Source organism: Stegostoma tigrinum, chromosome 13 (assembly GCF_030684315.1).
Source record: "Stegostoma tigrinum isolate sSteTig4 chromosome 13, sSteTig4.hap1, whole genome shotgun sequence".
Classification (NCBI taxonomy): Eukaryota; Metazoa; Chordata; class Chondrichthyes; order Orectolobiformes; family Stegostomatidae; genus Stegostoma; species Stegostoma tigrinum.
In genome coordinates this window covers 71,516,843-71,535,782 of record NC_081366.1, presented here as the reverse complement: position 1 = coordinate 71,535,782, position 18,940 = coordinate 71,516,843, and the positions used below count along the sequence as shown (strand labels likewise).

Below are 18,940 nucleotides of genomic sequence, written 5' to 3'. Positions count from 1 at the left end.
TCATCAGGAATGGAACCAAGAGTTCTGGGGAAAAGGCAGGAAAGTGTAGCTGAGAATCATCAGATCCCCCAACACGTTGAAGACTGAGGAGCTACCTATATAAAATTGCGTGAGGAATGGAGAGTTGGAGTCTTTATTTCCCAGGGTGGAAGTATCAAATGCTAGGGGTATAAGTTTAAAGTGACAGGGATAAAGTTTAAAGGAGATGTGCAAAGCAAGTTTTTCTTTAACATAGAGGGTGGTAGGTGTCTGGAAAGCACTGCCAGATGAAGTAGTAGAACTAGAAATGACAGCAACATTTAAGAGGCATTTGGACAGACATGAACAGGCAGAGAAGACAGGGACATGGTCTATGTGTAAGCAGATGGTATTAGTTTAGAATGTTACCATGTTTGGCACAGGCATGATGGGCTGAACAGTCTGTTCCTGTGCATTACTGTTCTATGTTAACAATGATCCCCTCAAACTGCAACACAAAGTCTATGGGCTGAATGGCGTACTTCTGCTCCTACATCTTACATCTTACATCCTTACCTTACGGCCTTATATTCGCCTCAATAATTCCATCTCCACTAAAATCAGTGAAGTCAGACTGCCAACATGTTATCTCAGTGCTGTCTGGGAAAGAAAACTGGCTGATGGTTCCTACATTACAATAATGACTAACTTCAAAAAGTAAATTGTTGACTTTGAAGCAATTTGGGATGTTCTGACAGTAACCATGTAAGTGCAACTCCTTTCTCTAAATGTGAACATAAGGGACATCTTCACTTTGAACATTGCTTGTTTCCATCACATCATTCAGAAATATAATGGATCGCTACTGAGTCAAAAATATTTCAATGCAACATACAATGCAGAGATTAAGGTCCTAGTTCATTCGGACCATTATGTTAGTGCCAGGTCTTTGAAAGAGCTTTCAGTTAGTTACACTTCAAGATTCTTTGTCCTCAAGCCCTGTAATTTCTTTTCCTTTTCAAGTTTTTATCCAATTCCCTTTTGAAATTTACTACTGAATTCATCTCAAAGACTCTTTCAGGCAGTACAATCCAGATCATAACAAGGTGCTGTGTGCCAAAAATATCTACCCTTTGGTCTTTCATCAAACATCTTTAATCTGTGACCTTGGGCTATCAATCTTCTTATGGTCTGAAAAGGTTGTTAATTATTTGTTGTAATGAAACCTTTCCTAATTTTAACACCCAAACCTCCTCTAAACTTGATGGAGAACAACCCCAGTTTCTCTGCTTTTCACAGTGCTGAACTTCAGATGCTAAAGCAGCATGTGCCCATTTGCAATGGACTGATAAATGGAAGCAATGTTTACATCACCCAAATGCCAGACAGAAGCCATAGCGTCATAGAGTCACACAGCATGGAAACAACATTTTCGGTCCAACCAGTCCATGCCGAACATAATCTCAAACTAAGCAAGTCCCTCCTGCCTATTCCTGGCCCATATCCGTCCAAACTTTTCTTATTCATGTACTTATCCAAAAGTCTTTTAAACATTGTAATTGCTCCCAAATCCACCACTTACACAGCAAGTTCATTCCACACACAGACCACACTCTGAGTAAAAAAATTGACTCTCATGTATATTTTAAATCTTTCTCTTCTCACCTTACGAATGGGCACACTCATCGTGAAATACCCCATCCTCAAAAAAAGGCCAACTACTAGCAAGTTTTGAGAAGATTTGTAGCTCAGGTTGAGGTTCTGGATGTGAGTTTGCTCGCTGAGCTAGAAGGTTAGTTTTCAGACATTTCATCACCATTCTAAGTAACATCAGCGAGCCTCCGACAAAGCGCTGGTGTTATGTCCCGCTTTCTATTTATCTGTTTAGGTTTCCTTGGGTTGCTGATGTCATTTCCTGCGTTGGTGATGTCATTTTCTGTTCTTTTTCCTCAGAGGATGGTAGATTGATTTGGAGCCAATCTACCATCCTCTGAGAAAAAGAACAGGAAATGACATCACCAACACAGGAAATGACAACAGCAACGCAAGGAAACCTAAACAGATAAATAGAAAGCGGGACATAACACCAGCGCTTTGTCGGAGGCTCACTGTTGATGTTACCTAGAATGGTGATGAAACATCTGGGAACAAACCTTCAAGCTCAGTGAACCAGCTTACATCTGGAACAAAATAAAGGCCCACTCTCTTGTGGACCGAGAGGAGGAGAGTGCTGTGTTGGAGGTGAAAGAAAGACGTCGGGTTGGCTGTGCACCCTTGCGACCAGTGGATCTTAATGCTGGCTTCGGCCTAACGCTGGTTCAGGGGAGCAGCCAACCTGTGACGATGGCTGCGGCAAGTGCTTGTGCCCCAGGTCAGGGGGTCCGGAACACCATCCGTGTTTTCATAAAGAAGGTGGATGAAGGTGCACATGTGGACCGCACCTTCTTCGTGAAGAGGGTCCTGTTGGACTGTTGTGGGTTCGCTGCTGCGGACATTTACTGCCTGCAGGATTTCCCCGGAGGAGGTTTTTACGACGTGACCTTCAGGAGTGCCAAGCTTTGCGAGCACTTCCTGGAGGTTTTCAAGGAGAAAGGAGGTGAGGGCCCCCTCTTGTATTGACCGCTGTCCTGCTGTTTGTGATGCCAGCGCAGAGGAGCCGTATGGTGACTGTACATATGTACAACCCGCATGTACCAGCAGTTGATGTCCTGACCTTCCTTAGAAGGTACGTGAAGGTGGAAGGGGACCTAACTGACATCATGGACCCCTTTGGCATCTGGACCAGTAAGAGGCAGGTCAAGGTGACGCTGAAGATGGGCGCGGACGGGAACGTCGTACACCCACCGTCCAGCTTTGCGATTGGCGGGAGCAAGGGCTGCCTGGCCTATGCAGGGCAACCTAAAGTCTGCCATGCCTGTGGTAGGTCAGGTCACGTCGTGGCCGACTGCAAAGCCACCATCTGGAGGAACTGCAGGGAGGAGGGACACCTTGCAAGGAATTGCCCACAAGAGAAAAGCTGCAACCTTTGCGGGGAAGCGGGCCACCTCTATAGGGCATGTCCGCAGCGGGGTACCACCTACGCCCAGGTCGCCGGCAGGGGCAATGCAGGGCCAGCCCCCCGCCGGAGGAGTGGAAGGCACCAGGGCCCAGCAAGGACCCCACTAATGTGCAGGAGAGTCAGGTCGTGCAGGAGGGCCCAGCCCAGCAGGATGGGCCCCGAGGCCAGCAAAGCGCCTCTGCAGGCTCCGCTCCCCCCCGACAACCCGGAGTCGATGGCGGCGGCGACAGGCGACCCAGGGGAGTGGACGACGGTCCGGAAAGCGAGGAGGAAGGTGCGTCGACGGGCCCAGGAACCGCAGCCATCAGGTGGGAAGAGGCAGCTACAGGGGGCTATAAGAGCTCCTCTGATGAGGGGGATTCGGAGAGGGCCCGCCCGAAGCAGAAGTTAAAGATCTCGAGGGAGAAGGAAAGCAGCACCACGCTTCCAGGTGACGGGAGGCGTCCTGAGGCTGCCTCCGACACCCAGTCAAGTGCTGCTGGGGCACTGGAGGGCCCCCCGGAACTTCCAGGTGGGAAGGAGGAAACAGCGCGTGCCCAGCCTGACCCAGAACCGGACACTCCTGCCTCCGCACCCCCGACGGGGGGATGCCACCTGGAAGGCAGCACGGACGGTTTCCTGAGCCCGGAGAGCATCCAGCAGTTAGCCCGGGCAATGGGCATGAAGGGACAGATGGAGGGGCTGGACCTTGGACTTGGGGAGGGTACTGCAGTCACTGCCCACAATGGGGGTATGAGGTGCGAGCATTAATGTGCGCAGTGTCAAGTCCACCGCAAGATGTTGGCCCACCTGACCACCATCAAGGCGGACCTCCTGTTTCTACAGGAGTGCGGGATACCGCACCTCGGCAGGCACGGGAAATGGTCCAGCGCCTGGACCTGTGGGCCTTCGATCTGGTCGGGGGGATAACGACTGTCGCTCCTCGGGCCTGGCTATTCTGCTGCGGGGGTGCGACTTCACCATCTCTCAAGTTCAGGAGGTGGTGGGGGTCACCTCCTAGTGGCTGACGTCACCTACAGAAACGCTCCCCTGAGGCTGATCAACGTGTATGCCCCAGCGGTACGGAATGAGCAGTTGGCCGTCCTGCAGCGGCTTCCACCCCTGCTGGCTACGTCCAGGCCGGTCATCCTAGGCAGAGACTTCAACTGCATCATCGATGCAGATGGAAGATGCGGCGTGGGGACAGCAGGTGGGGGAGTCAACTGGACATCACGTCCAGATTCCTGATGGGCATGGTAAAGGATGCCAAGCTGCTCGACGTCTTCAGCACCCCTGCAGACGGAGCGCAGCGGAGGTACACCTGGTCACGGCCAGACGGGTCTATTCGCTCAAGGATAGACTTTCTGTTTGTGTCACGGGCGTTCTCGGTCAGATCCACCGGCGTCGAGCCGGTGTTCTTCTCTGACCACTGCCTCCTGCTGGCCGCCTGTCACTTACAGGACAACCAGCCGTCCGGCAAGGGGACGTGGAAGCTCAACACGACTCTGTTGACCCCAGAGAGCGTCGAGGAGCTTAAGAGGGAGTACGCCGGTTGGAGAACCGTGAAACCCCTCTTCGAGTCTCCGGGCGACTGGTGGGAGACGGTGAAGGAGACCATCAAGAGGTTCTTTGTCCTCAAGGGTGTTCGGAAGGCGAGAGAGGGGCGGGGAAAGCTGTCGTGACTCCAGAAAAGGGTGCAGAACCTGCTCCTTCTGCAGTTGATGGGGGTCGATGTCACGGAGGACCTCCGTGAGGTGAGGGGCCAGCAAGCCTCGCTCTTCGCCGCGGAGGCCTGCAGGATAATCTTCCTGTCCAGGGTCCGCTCCGTGGAGCAGGATGAGACGTGCTCACGTTTCTTCTTTCAGAAGGTGCACAAAGAGATCTCTGTGCTTAGCTGGCTGAAGGAGGACGACGGCTCGGTGACGTCGTCTCAGCCCGACATTTTGAGGATCAGCAGATCCTTCTATGCCAGACTGAACGACACGAAGCCCATGGACAGCACGGCCTCCGAGTCGGTCCTGTCGTCTATCACGGAGGTCTTAGATGACGGCACAAGGGAGTGGCTGGACCGGCCGATATCCCTGGACGAGCTGACCAGAGCCCTCAAGTCCTTGGAGAGGAATAGGACTCCCGGGAGCGACGGCTTACCGGTTGAGCTGTATTCCGCTCTGTGGGACCTGGTCGGCCAGGACCTGCTGGAGGTGTACGATAGTGCGCTTCGGGCAGGGGAAATGTGCAAGTCCATGAGGAAGGGCATCATCACCCTCATTTACAAGAGGAAGCGGGAGAGGGAAGAAATTAAGAATTGGCGTCCCATTTCACTATTGAACGTGGACTACAAAATCCTGGTCAAGGTCATAGCCAACCGGGTCAGGTCTGTCCTGGAGTCGGTGATTCACCCTGACCAAACCTGTGCTGTGCCGGGCAGGAAGGTCGCTGAGAGCCTCACGCTCATCATGGATATGATCGCCTACGTACAGGACAGGCGGGTGGACACCTGCCTCGTCAGACTGGACCAGGAGAAGGCCTTCGACAGGGTCTCTCATGCTTACATGAGGGACGTCCTCTCCAAATTGGGGTTCGGGGAGGGCATCCGCAATTGGATCCGGCTGCCCTACGCCAACATCGTTAGCGCAGTCTCGATCAACGGGTGGGAATCGGACAGTTTTCCTGTCAGATCTGGAGTCAGGCAGGGCTGCCCGCTCTCTCCTGCCTTGTTCTTGTGCTGTGTGGAGCCCTTCGCCGCATCCATCAGGAAGGACGTGAGCCTGAAGGGCGTGACTATCCCAGGCAGCGGAGGCCTTCAGGTCAAGACCTCCCTTTACATGGACGATGTCGCCGTCTTCTGCACCGATCGTCGGTCAGTAAGTAGACTATTGGACATCTGCGGCCAGTTTGAACTGGCCTCAGGTGCCAAAGTCAATAGGGGTAAGAGCGAGGTCATGTTCTTCGGGAACTGGGATGACCGCTCCTTCATCCCCTTCACCGTCAGGACAGACTACCTGAAGGTGCTGGGTGTTTGGTTTGGTGGAGCTGGGGCGTGCACTAAGACTTGGGAGGAGCGTATCGCCACATTGAAGCAGAAACTGGGCAGGTGGACGCTCCGGTCCCTCTCCATCGCGGGTAAGAACCTGGTTGTCAGGTGTGAGGGGCTTTCGGTACTGTTGTATGTGGCGCAGGCCTGGCCTATTCCCTGGACCTGCGCCGCTGCAGTCACCCGGGCCATCTTCCACTTCATTTGGGGGTCGAGGATGGACCGGGTCCGCAGGGACACCATGTACAAAGACCTGGAAAATGGGGGAAAGGGCGTACCGAACGCCACCCTCGCCCTGACGGCTACCTTTGTGTGCGGCTGCATCAAGCTGTGCGTAGATCCTCAGTACGCAAACACCAAGTGTCACTACTTACTGAGGTTCTACCTGTCCCTGGTGTTGCGAAGGATGGGCCTGGCCTCGTTGCCACAGAATGCTCCGAGTAGTTGGACCATTCCGTACCGCCTGTCCTTCATGGAGAAATTTTTGAAAGGAGACACCTTTGACCACAAGGCCGTCAGGCAGTGGTCAGCACGTAGTATCCTCGAGACCCTTCGGGAAAAGGAGAGGGTGGATCCTGTCGTGTGGTTCCCCACGCAGACTGCCAAAGTCATTTGGCAGAATGCCTCATCGCCAGAACTTTCAAACAAGCACAAGGACATTGCTTGGCTAGCGGGGAGAGGGGCTCTGCCAGTGAGATCCTTTATGCATGCCCGGAATCTCTGCACCACCGCACGCTGCCCTCGAGGTGGCTGCGGGGGGTACGAGACTGTCGATCAACTCCTTCTGGAGTGTGCCTATGCGCAGGAGGTCTGGAGGGGGATGCAGTGGTATTTGTCGAGGTTCATCCCGAGCAGCTCCGTGACGCGGGACTCCTGCTCTATGGGCTGTTTCCGGGGACGCACACCGAGACCAACATCAACTGCGCCAGTAGGACCATCAATGTGGTGAAAGACGCTCTTTGGCCTGCCCGCAACTTGCTGGTCTGCCAGCTGAAAGAACTGACCCCGACCGAGTGTTGCAGACTGGCACACTCCAAGGTCCAGGACTACGTGCTGAGAGACGCGCTAAAGCTTGGGGCAGTCGTCGCCAAGGCGCAGTGGGGAAAGACCACCGTATGAAACCCCTCGTCCAGAATGGAAAAAAGGGCCCTATCTGGTAACTGGGCCCAGCTGGCGCCTTCCCCAACTGGTCAGGGGGCCAACGAGGACTGTGCGGGGTGACGACTGCCAGGGTATTTTCTTTGCTTTGTTTTTTTCTTCTTTTTTTTTCCTTTTAGTTGGTGTACATACCCCCTGGGTAACCCAGAGCGGCTTGCATGACTGGGTCGGTGTATAAATATGTTTTATTTTTTGTACATCTTATGAATAAAGTATATTTTTTCAAATATAAAAAAAAGTGACGAAACATCTGAAAACTCATATCCAAAGGTCAACTACCTTTAACGCTACCTATAACCCTCATCATTTTATAAACTTCTATAAGGTTGCCTCTCAACCTCCTGCACTCCAGTGAAACAAGTTCATGTCTATCCAGACTTTCCTTATAAGTCAAACCTTCCAGAAATGGCAATAACCTCGCAAATCTCTTCTGAGCCCTCACTAGCTTGATAATATCCTTCTTATAACTGGGTGACCAGAACAGGACACAGTATTCCAGATGATGCCTCACCAATCTTCAACAAAAAAGAATTAATTCCTCTGTAGCACCATCTCGGGGGATACAATTGTCAGGGAAGTTAACTGGGTCAGCTTTATAATTCATTGCTTGACTCCTTAAAGCTTGTTCACCACTGACAAGAGGGAAATGGAATACTGTCCAATGGTCTGGATGAGTGGGTTAGATCCTATAACATTCAAGAAGCTTGAACGCATCCAAAGTGAACCAATCCGCTTGACTGGTATCCCTTCCACCACATTCAACATTTTCTCCCCACAAACAGCAGACTACCATCTTTGACAATGCTCCTTCAACAGCCCCTTCCAAACCCATTAACCTTTCCACCTAGAAGGGCAAGGATAGCAAATCTATGGGAACACTACTACCAGCAAGTTCTTCCCCAAGCCATGCTCCATCCTGACTTGGAAATATATTGCCATTCCTTCAGCATTACTGGATCACAATCCTGGAATTCCCTTCCCAACAGAACGGTGGTTGCATTTATATCACTATGGCTACGTATATCCGTTAAGTATTATAATGTCATTTTATCCAGGGCAAGTAGGGATGGCCAAATGTTGCTTATACCATGAAATAACAACCTTCCAGCCCCAACTTTAAGTTCACCTGCACCATCTCTGATACCTCTCTCTCCTTCCTGGACCTCTCTGTTTCCATCTCTGGCAACCGATATCCATTTCAAGCCCACTGACTCCCACAGGTACCGAGATTACACCTCCTATCCACCTTCCTGCAAAAATCCCATCCTCTAATCCCAATTCCTTTGCCTCTGCTCCATGTGCTCCCAAGATGAAGCATTTCACTCCCGAACATCTCAGATGTCATTATTTTGCAAGGGCCGTAACCGCCCCCCTCGCTCCCCGAGTGGTTGAGAACATCCTTGACCCTGTCTCCCGCATTTCCCACAACTCATCCGTCACACCCCGTCCCCGCAATAACAACCAAAACGGAATCCCCCTTGTCCTTACGTACCACCCCACCAACCTCCAGATCCAATGCATCATCCTCCGACACTTCTGCCATCTGCAATCCGACCCCACTACCAAAGACATTTTCCCCTCCCCACTCCTATCTGTTTTCCAGAGGGACCACTCTCTCCGTAACTCCCTTGTCCACTCCACACCCGGCACTTTTCCCTGCAACCACAGGAAGTGCTACACCTGCCCCTACACCTTCCCCCTTCACCCCCATCCCAGGCCCCAAGAAAACCTTTCACATCAAGCAGATGTTCACTGCAAATCTGCTAATATGGTATATTGTATCTGCTGTTCCAGATGTGGCCTCCTCTACATCGGGGAAACCAAGCAGAAGCTTGGAGACTGCTTTGCGGAACACCTATGCTTGGTTTGCACTAAACACTGCACCTCCCAGTCATGAACCATTTCAACTCCCCCTCCCATTCCGCAGACGACATGTCCATCCTGGGCCTCCTACAGTGCCACAATGATGCCACCTGAAGGTTGCAGGAACAGCACCTCGTATTTTGCTTGGGAACCCTGCAACCCAATGGTATCAACGTGAACTTCACAAGCTTCAAACTTTCCCCTCCCCCTACTTCATCCCAAAAGCAGCCCAGCTTGTGCCCACCTCCCTGACCTGCCCTTCCTCCCATCTATCCCCTCCTCCAACCTCAAGCCCCACCCTCATCTCCTACCTACTAGTGTCATCCTGCCCCCTTGACCTGCCAGTCCTCCCTGGACTGACCTATTCCCTCCCTTACTCCTCAACTACACTCACCTTTACTGGCTCCATCCCTGCCTCCTTGACCTGTCTGTCTCCTCTCCACCTATCTTCTCCCTTATCTTCTATCCGCCTCCCCTCTCTCCCTATTTATTTCACAACCCCCTTTTCTGAAGGAGGGTCGAGGCCCAAAACATCAGCTTTCTTGCTCCTCTGATGCTGCTTGGCCTGCTGTGTTCATCCAGCTCCATACCTTCTTATTTCTCCCCACAACAAAGACCATCATCTTTCAAACAAACCTAACAACAAATTATTTCCTGCATTGTCCTGAAATCTCGTTGACTAAGTTTAAGACATCTCAATCAAATGTCTCCTCTACCTTGGCCTACAGCTTCTTCAAGCCTCTGTGAAGCAATTTGGGCCGCCTGTTCAGATTTAAGCTGTTATGTGGTTGTCTCATTCAGTTACCATCAAAAGTGTAATGGTCTTGGAGGTTGTTGGTGCTTTAGAAAGACCCAATTACCGTTCAACTACAGCAGGCTGATACAAATGTTTCTGATGAAGGGTCTAGGCCCAAAATGTCAGCTTTCCTGTTTCTAAGATGCTGCTTGGCCTGCTGTGTTCATCCAGCTCTACACCTTGTGACGTCGGATTCTCCAGCATCTGCAGTTCCTATTATCTCTGATACAAATATTTCTCATGTTGACTCACCTGTTGCTCAAAGTTCATATTCTCCAGGAATTTCTGTGTCATGGTTTCTGCAATCTTGTTAATGGCTCGTAGAAAGACTCTACAATAAAAAAAACAATCAATTAATCCAGATCTGTTAAAATTCCTGCTTGCAGACACTGGGTGAACTCCCTTTGAACTTTGGAAGCTAGGATCATACTTAGCCCAGAGACGAAGCATGAAGATTTCTTTCTCTGCAGGTCTAAAGGCATTGGTGAAGGGAGTGTAGGCGATCACAATTTAAAAAGAGGATGTTATAAATTGCAGAAGAAATAAGCTGAGAATGATTTTCATTTTCTGTCATGTAGTGATTGGAACCAGGTGAATCTTGCTGACTGAGTGTCCTGATTAGAGTTGTTATCCTGGGACAATCAAGAAGCTCTGGCTGACCAATATAAATAGGAGATTCAGAATCCCCTCAATTTGGGGACTGACTCTGAGCTGGCTGGTAACAACTAGAGTACTGCATACATGTAATAAAGGGTGACTTGGTGATGGGATACTGGCCTCTGTGCAGTCACTTAATGCCTGATGAATGAAAACAACAATATCTGGTGCCTGAAACTACTGTGCTGATTGGTTGTCAACTTGATACTTAATAGTCAGCAGCTTGCTGCAGTGAATGCACCAGAGAGTAATTGTCCCTTTGTTTTCTGTTTGGCTCTCAAAAGGCTCAATGCTTGGACATGACCCCTTGACCTGTGGAGGTTCAGTGCTGGTTATGTGTAGCTTCTAGCAAGTGCAGTTCAACCACATTGTCCAGTTGATAATCATGACAAAACCCAGATCCTAATATCCAACAGCTAAGTGATTCCAGAATTGTACAGCTCTTGCTAAACATGTTTTAAATCTCTGTTACTGTTTGCAGGAACTTGCTTTGTTTGAATTGGTTGCTACATTTCCATACTTTACATCAGGGCCAACATTTCAAAGGTACAGTCATGGTTGCAAAGTGTACTTTGTGACCCTCTGAGGAAGTGAAAAGTGCTATACAAATGCAAGTTCGTTTAGACCACACTGCATCATTTGTAAACTTGAAACAGTTCTTGTTTTGGTGCTCTGTATGTGGTTGGTTAAAATGGCCTGTGGTTGATCTGGGGCAGTTATAAACCATTCCCACAGCACGAAGTAATCAAAGCAAATGAAAATGGTTGGTAGAAACAGTTCAGAGTGACAGAACATATCTGGTACTCCCAACATTCTTTTCAATTGTAATGGAGCTTGGCATTGATTGCTTTATTTTACAATGAAGGCTCAAGTGTATGCAGGAGATGAAGTTAAGCAGGTCCTACTTGGGATTTAAGATTTATGGGAGTTTAGCTTCAGGCATGAAGAACACATTTGAGCTGGCCAAATAAACTTTGCATGCATTAAAATTAATGTGGAGGCTCAAAGTCTATAATATTGCAATGCTAACAGCTGATTTTATACTGCAGTTAGTAGGTTTCTACTGCCATCTACAACTGATTCATGAATCTCAAGCAGCTTTAAGCAAAACTAAATTTTCTTGCTGGATTCAGTAGGGACTGAAGCCCAGTTTAACTAATGGCAGCCGTCTGCTGTGGAATGCAGTAGAGGTTGGCTTGGGGAGCTGTTGGTGCCATGAAACAGGAAGATGTCATATAAGTTGCAGGATCACAGCTGAAGATGGAATATGAGGCACTCCATTCAAAGGGTGCACACTGTAACATCAACAGCTATGGTCCTGTGGAGGAGTTTTGCTCAAGGGCAATATTGGATATTTATATCCTGCCACCCCAGGAAGGATAATAAAATGTGAGGCTGGATGAACACAGCAGGCCAAGCAGCATCTCAGGAGCACAAAAGCTGACGTTTCGGGCCTAGACCCTTCATCAGAGAGGGGGGATGGGGAGAGGGAACTGGAATAAATAGGGAGAGAGGGGGAGGCGGACCGAAGATGGAGAGTAAAGAAGATAGGCGGAGAGAGTATAGGTGGGGAGGTAGGGAGGGGATAGGTCAGTCCAGGGAAGACGGACAGGCCAAGGAGGTGGGATGAGGTTAGTAGGTAGATGGAGGTGTGGCTTGGGGTGGGAGGAAGGGATGGGTGAGAGGAAGAACCGGTTAGGGAGGCAGAGACAGGTTGGACTGGTTTTGGGATGTAGTGGGTGGGGGGGAAAGAGCTGGGCTGGTTGTGTGGTGCAGTCGGGGGAGGGGACGAACTAGGCTGGTTTAGGGATGCAGTAGGGGAAGGGGAGATTTTGAAACTGGTGAAGTCCACATTGATACCATATGGCTGCAGGGTTCCCAGGCGGAATATGAGTTGCTGTTCCTGCAACCTTCGGGTGCAAATCTGGGAACCCTGCAGCCATATGGTATCAATGTGGACTTCACCAGTTTCAAAATCTCCCCTTCCCCTACTGCATCCCTAAACCAGCCCAGTTCGTCCCCTCCCCCGACTGCACCACACAACCAGCCCAGCTCTTTCCCCCCCACCCACTGCATCCCAAAACCAGTCCAACCTGTCTCTGCCTCCCTAACCGGTTCTTCCTCTCACCCATCCCTTCCTCCCACCCCAAGCCACACCTCCATCTACCTACTAACCTCATCCCACCTCCTTGGCCTGTCCGTCTTCCCTGGACTGACCTATCCCCTCCCTACCTCCCCACCTATACTCTCTCCACCTATCTTCTTTACTCTCCATCTTCGGTCCGCCTCCCCCTCTCTCCCTATTTATTCCAGTTCCCTCTCCCCATCCCCCTCTCTGATGAAGGGTCTAGGCCCGAAACGTCAGCTTTTGTGCTCCTGAGATGCTGCTTGGCCTGCTGTGTTCATCCAGCCTCACATTTTATTATCTTGGAATTCTCCAGCATCTGCAGTTCCCATTATCTCTGATACTATTTTAACCCCAGGAAGGAGTTGCTTTTCGGCCCTGTGCAGTGTAGCTTCAGCGAGATCTCCAGAAAGGAAATGACTCATGTGGCTTGAGACTTCAAGCAGGCCTCAGGTCAGATGCTTCATGGTGGCTAATTAAAGCAGCATGACTCAAGGTCAAAATCGTAGCAAATTATTGGTTTTAGAATGCAAGCATTGAAGAAGTCAGATGGTATGTTGGCCTTCATTTGTGAGGGTTCAAATACAGGAGCGGGAATGTCTTCCTGCATTTGTACAGTGAAACTACATGTAGGGAATTGCATGTAGCTCAGTTCACCGTATCTGAGGAAGGATACGCTGCTTATTAAGGGAGTGCAACAAAGGTTTACCAGACAGATTCTTGGGATGGCAAGGCTGACACATAGAGACTTGATCAGTTAGGACTATATTCACTGGAGTTTAGATGATTGAGGTGGATTCTCATGGAGACCTATAAAGCTTTAATGGATGAGACAGGGTAAATGCAGGAAGGATGTTCCCTGATGACTGCAGCACCCAGAATTTGGATCGCAGTTTTAGGATGTAGAGGCTGGTTAGTAGGCGATGAGGAGGAATTTCTTCATCCAGAGACTAGTGAGCCTATAGATTCCTTTGCCCCAAAAAGCAGTTATAGTTTCATAAAGTCATACAGCATGGAAACAGACTGTTCAGTCCAATTCATCCACACCAAACAGTCAACCCAATCTGATCCAGCCCCATTTACCAGTTTTCAGCTCATTTCCCTTTAAACCCTTCCTATTCATATACCATCCAGGTGCTTTTTTTAAATCTTATAATTGTACCCGCCTCCATCACTTCCTCTGGCATCTCGTTCCATGCACATACCACCCACTGCATGAAACATTTACCCCTCGGATTCTTCTTAAATGTTTCCCCTCTCACCTGAAACCTATGGACTCCGCCACCCGAGGAAAAATGCATTGGCTACTCACACTATCCATGACCCTCATGATTTTATAAATCTTGATAAGGCCACCCCTCTGCCTCCGATGCTCCAGGGAAAATAGCCCCAGCCCATTCAGTCACTCCCTATAGACCCAACCCCCCAAATCTGGCAACATCCTTGTAAATCTTTTCTGCACCCTCTCAGGTTTAACAACATCCTTCCCATAGAAGGGAGACCAGAACTGGACACGGTATTCTAAAAGTGGCCTCACCAATGTCCCGTACAGTCGTAGCGTAGTGTCCAGACATCCAATCTGACTTTATGCCATTTGGCCAATATCTCCATTTATGTCCCATTCAGATGATTTTTAAATGTTGTAATTATATCAGCTTCCACCAGTACTTCTGGCAGCTTGTTTCATACACACACCTCCCTCTGCATGAAAAAATGTCCCTCACGTCCTTTCTAACTCCATACTCAATGTCCTGACCAATGAAGGCAAGTGTGCAGCAGAGGCCAAAACACTGAATGTTTTCAAGAAGGCATTAGATATGCTAAAGAGATCGAAGGACTTGGAAGAAAAGTGGGAACAGCGCACTGAGTTTGATGATCATATTGAATGGCAGCACAGGTTTGAACGGCCAATTGGCCTATTTCTGAAGAAGGGTCCAGACCCGAAATGTCAGCCTTCCTGCTCCTCTGATGCTGCGTTCCTCCAGCTCCACATCTTGTTATCTTAGATCCTCCAGCATCGGCAGTTCCTACTGTCTCTGAGCCTGTTTCTGCTACTGTTTTCTAAGTTGGACAAGCAATTCAGAGGTTGTGAGTTCAAGTCAGGGTCGGACAAGTCGGGAAAATTAAATTGATTAAAATCTGAAGATCTTTATCTGGTGTAATGGGAGTGAATATGTTAATGTTGGTGATGTGAACATGACATTGAGAATCACAAGTGATGAGAAAGGGAAGAACTGTGTGAGAAAGCTGTAATCAGTGTTCTGTGCACAGGCAGTCCCTGCGTTGTGAACGGGTACTGTTCACGGGTCAATTTGTGCACAAGTGAGAACACAATCTGGGGCAATATAAAGGACCCACAGGTAGTCCTCCTATAACACCATAGTTGCTTTCTTGTATGACCTCCCACTATAAAAAACTGCCATAGAAAATCGCATTATAGGGAAATCGCTGTAACTGTTCCGCAGAAGGTTTGTGTTATCCAAACAGCATCCACTATTCATCGATCACAACACAGCTAATTTGCATGAACGAAACGCGTTATAGCCGAATTACCTGCCTTTGTAAGTACAAGGGCACGTTCATATGTCAGGTCTTTAAAATTACACCCCCTGTAAGATTGCATTAGTAAGTTGGATGTTCAGATATTGGGGACCCCTTATTGGGAAGTAAATAATTCGTTTAAACGGCCCATAGAATGTCAGACAATAGTTACTCTTAAATAAGTTCGGGACAGAGATACAGCAAACTCAGGGAATGGACAGTTGAGAGTAGTGTTAAAAGTGCAGTGCTGGTTCGCAACATCCAGACAATGTGGTGAGCACAATTGATGCATTGTTGCCTCATACAGGCAGGGGCCCAGGTTCGATCCCACCCTCGGGCAACTGTCTGTGTGGAGTTTGCACATTCTCCCCGTGCCTGGGTGGGTTTCCTCTCACAGCCCAAAGATGCGTTGGTTAGGTGGACTAGTCATGGGATATACAGGGTTACAGGGGTAATGTAGGTGTGTCTGGGGTGAGAAGCTGCTCGGAGGGACAGTGTGACTCAATGGCCCGAATGGCCTGCTTCCACACTGTACAGATTCTATGAGATCGTTGACGTATAGCCCTCCATAGTAACAACAATATTAGCACAAATCACCAGGATATTGGTGCCAAAACAAAATAACATTCATAGGATTATTGTTAAAAACCCCACTGGTTCACTACCTCCTTCAAGCAAGGAAACAAGTCCCCTCTGCTCAGGTTACATGTGCCTCCAGGATCACAGAACATGCTTGACTCACAATGCCCTCAGGGCAGGTCTAGATGGGTAATAAATGCTGCCCTTACCGGGAGCATCCAGAAAGCAAAAGCAATTGCACTGGAACGGTTAAGGCCAGTGGAGAGAGGAGATTGTCAGCTCCGAACCAGAGTGCGGACGACCAGACATCAATTAATATACTGCGCCCAGACAGAGGACGCCAGAGTGTGACCAAAAATCTTAAACTATGATTTGAAACTGAGCCTTCAGCCCAGCTGTTGTGGACCCTGTGGTTCATGTAATGACTAAAATTAGTCATCCTTTCATGAAAATTTACATAAACTTATTCATACAACAAAACTCTGCAGCAAGCAGAATTATGCTAATATGTTCCATATACATAATTTGATCTTCCCACGACTGTAATGGGAAGGATGGAACCTTACCTTAAGTAATTATGCAGCAAATCAGAGGTACTGTCTATCAAGTTGATGGTTCAGTGAATGTGGATTGCTGGGGTTTACACTTAATTGAGAGGAGGAAGGCCATCAGATAGTTTTTTACCATGGATTACATGACATGCCCGAGGCAAAAAGCCATACAATCTCACACCCAGCAAGTCAGCGAGCTGGAGGATTTACATCACAGCATTACTGTCTAATTCAGAATATATGCACTGCTTTGATTGTCAAGGTGAAGCTTATTTTAAAACAGAGAAATTGGCAGGAGACAAGACCGGTTCTGGCCAATGAGGTTAATGCCTATTGTGGTGGAAATTGCTCGAAACCAGCACTGGGGGTGAGCAAGTGTGTGCCTCAAGGAAGAAGAAGCTGATTTACCGAGAGTCAGCAGGATTCATCCAAAGGCAGATCAGAGGCTAACCAATTGAAAAGAGCTTTTTTTGATGGAGTCACAGCATCGTGCGCAGAGAATGATCAATGGCTGCCACTTAATACATTTCATATAAGCATTTGATGAAGTTTCGCATGATGAACGTAGAGACAAGTTTGTGGTGAGCTAGAGACCCGGAAGGACGTAGGAACTGGCAAACAAATCATTGTCACTTTGGTGGACTTGGGTCAGGCATAAATTGTTGCCCCTGAGGCTCTAGTGTTGGAAACCCAGCATTTCACTCACTGTCTGAATAAACTGGATAGAGGACATTCAAAATATCTTCAAGTTTGCAGGTAAGGCTAAACTAGACTGCATATAGTAAATTGTGTAATGGAGAACTGTGAACTGCACATGGACAGACTGTAAGTGACAGGACAATAGCTGATTTATGATGGTTCAACATAAAAAAATACAAGGATATAACACTAAAGGTTAGAATGGCAAATGGGATGATGAAAAATGCTAGATAACTCGTGAGCCAAAAGATTAAAGATTCAGTGGTCAAAATCATTAAAGAATAACATACAGATGGAAAGGTTAATTAGATGCTGGGCCTCATCACAACAGGAATAAGGATACAAAAGTAGGGAGGTGCTACTGTGATTTTGCAAGTTTGATCTTATTTGAACAACAGTGTTCAATTTTGGCCACTCAGTGTAGAAGGGACACACTCGCATTAGAAAGAAACCAGGTACATTTCACCAGGATTTTACGCAGAGTGAAAGAACTAGCCAAAGAGAACTTGGCCTATAATCTCTGAATAGAATTCAACTGAGGTATAGAAGATGATAAAGAGGATTGGCAAGTAGAGGTAGAAAGGGTGTTTCCTCATGTAGGGCAACCTAGAATGAAAGGCAGTAGGAACTGCTGATACTGGAGTCAGAGATAACACAGTGGAGAGCTGGAGGAACACAGCACGCCAGGTAGCATCAAAGGAGCAGGAAAGTTGACTTTTCGGGTCGGTTCTGAAAAAGGGTCCCAAAATGCCAACATCCTTGCTCCTCTGGTGCTGCCTGGCCTGCTGTGCTCCTCCAGATCTACACTGTGTTATCTCTAGAATGAGAGGCTGTAGTTTTATGCTAAGAGGTGGCAGTTCTAAAAGAATGACTTCTCTCAAAGGGTCACGAATCTGGAGAATTCACTACCGCAGCATTCAGTGGATGTCAGGACACTGAATATACTTAAGAAGCAGATAGACAGATACTTAATTAGTAATGGATTAAAGGATTACAGAGAGCAGACAGGAAAGTGAGTTGAGGCTGAGATGAGATCAACAATGACCAATTTAGAGGCTCAATTGCCTCCTCCTGATTCTAGTTCTTATACATGACTTTAGATTGAAGTTCACGTGACTGAGGTGTCTAGAGAAATTAATTGTCTGGTTAGGGACAACTATATTCCACAATAATTACATCTGGAAGAAGTGCTAAATGGTCCTGCTCAATCAAATATCAGGGAGTTCTGAGCTCACTGTTTATATCAGTCTATTTTGGGTACGGCCTCCCAAGTAATTCAAGTTCATCTGTTCAAAAGTCAGTCTAAGGAAAGTCTCACTGACAACAAATAGTTAAATGAACATAAAGCCTATTTCCTGGAATAAATGCTGCTGATGCAAGAATATTCAAGTTTTTAAAAGGGATAGAGAGAGAGAGACAGAGGCTTTGGAAGTAACAGCATTTGGAGATGAAAGGCACTGGAGTTAAAAATAAAAACCACAATATTTTCTTTTTCAGAGCAATCATAGAGGACCGGTGTGTTCGGAATCGACCAACTCGTTGCCCCATTACTGACAAAATTTGGGTAAGTGCTGGATTGCTTCCCAGCAAGTCTCAGATCTTAACAGGGGAGTCCAAGCTTGCCCGAAACCAATCGGCAGCTTCTATGTCCTAGGGATCATTGGTTAAGGCTTACCTCCTCAGGGGGTCCAATGAAGAGAAGGCCTTTTCCTTTCGCTTCTCATGAGGTGGATGTCATGGGGAGTAGTGGAAGCAAAGTAGGGAGGGTGGCTTCAGATACAGCCCCCTTATCCCCCAGCTGTACCTGCGATTGGGCCCAGATTGATCACTGGCCACTTAAAGACCATTAGTTCTGGTGAATTGAGGAAGTCCCAATGGATTTTCTTGGCCAACATTTAATTGCTGAGGAGGAAAGAAAGGGATGAGTGTCATCCAGGGAAAA

At 48.3% G+C, this 18,940-nt stretch overlaps 1 protein-coding gene across 3 annotated transcripts in view; it reads right to left on the bottom strand.

Annotated features, from left to right (window-relative positions):
* Positions 1–18,940, bottom strand: part of LOC125458253 (dedicator of cytokinesis protein 2-like) — a 604,879-nt gene that overhangs the window by 142,448 nt on the left and 443,491 nt on the right. For all 3 annotated transcript variants that reach the window (XM_048543364.1, XM_059650772.1, XM_059650774.1), the window contains exon 30: positions 10,099–10,177. In XM_048543364.1, coding sequence (XP_048399321.1) covers positions 10,099–10,177 — 79 coding nt within the window. The remainder of the gene's footprint in view (positions 1–10,098; positions 10,178–18,940) is intronic.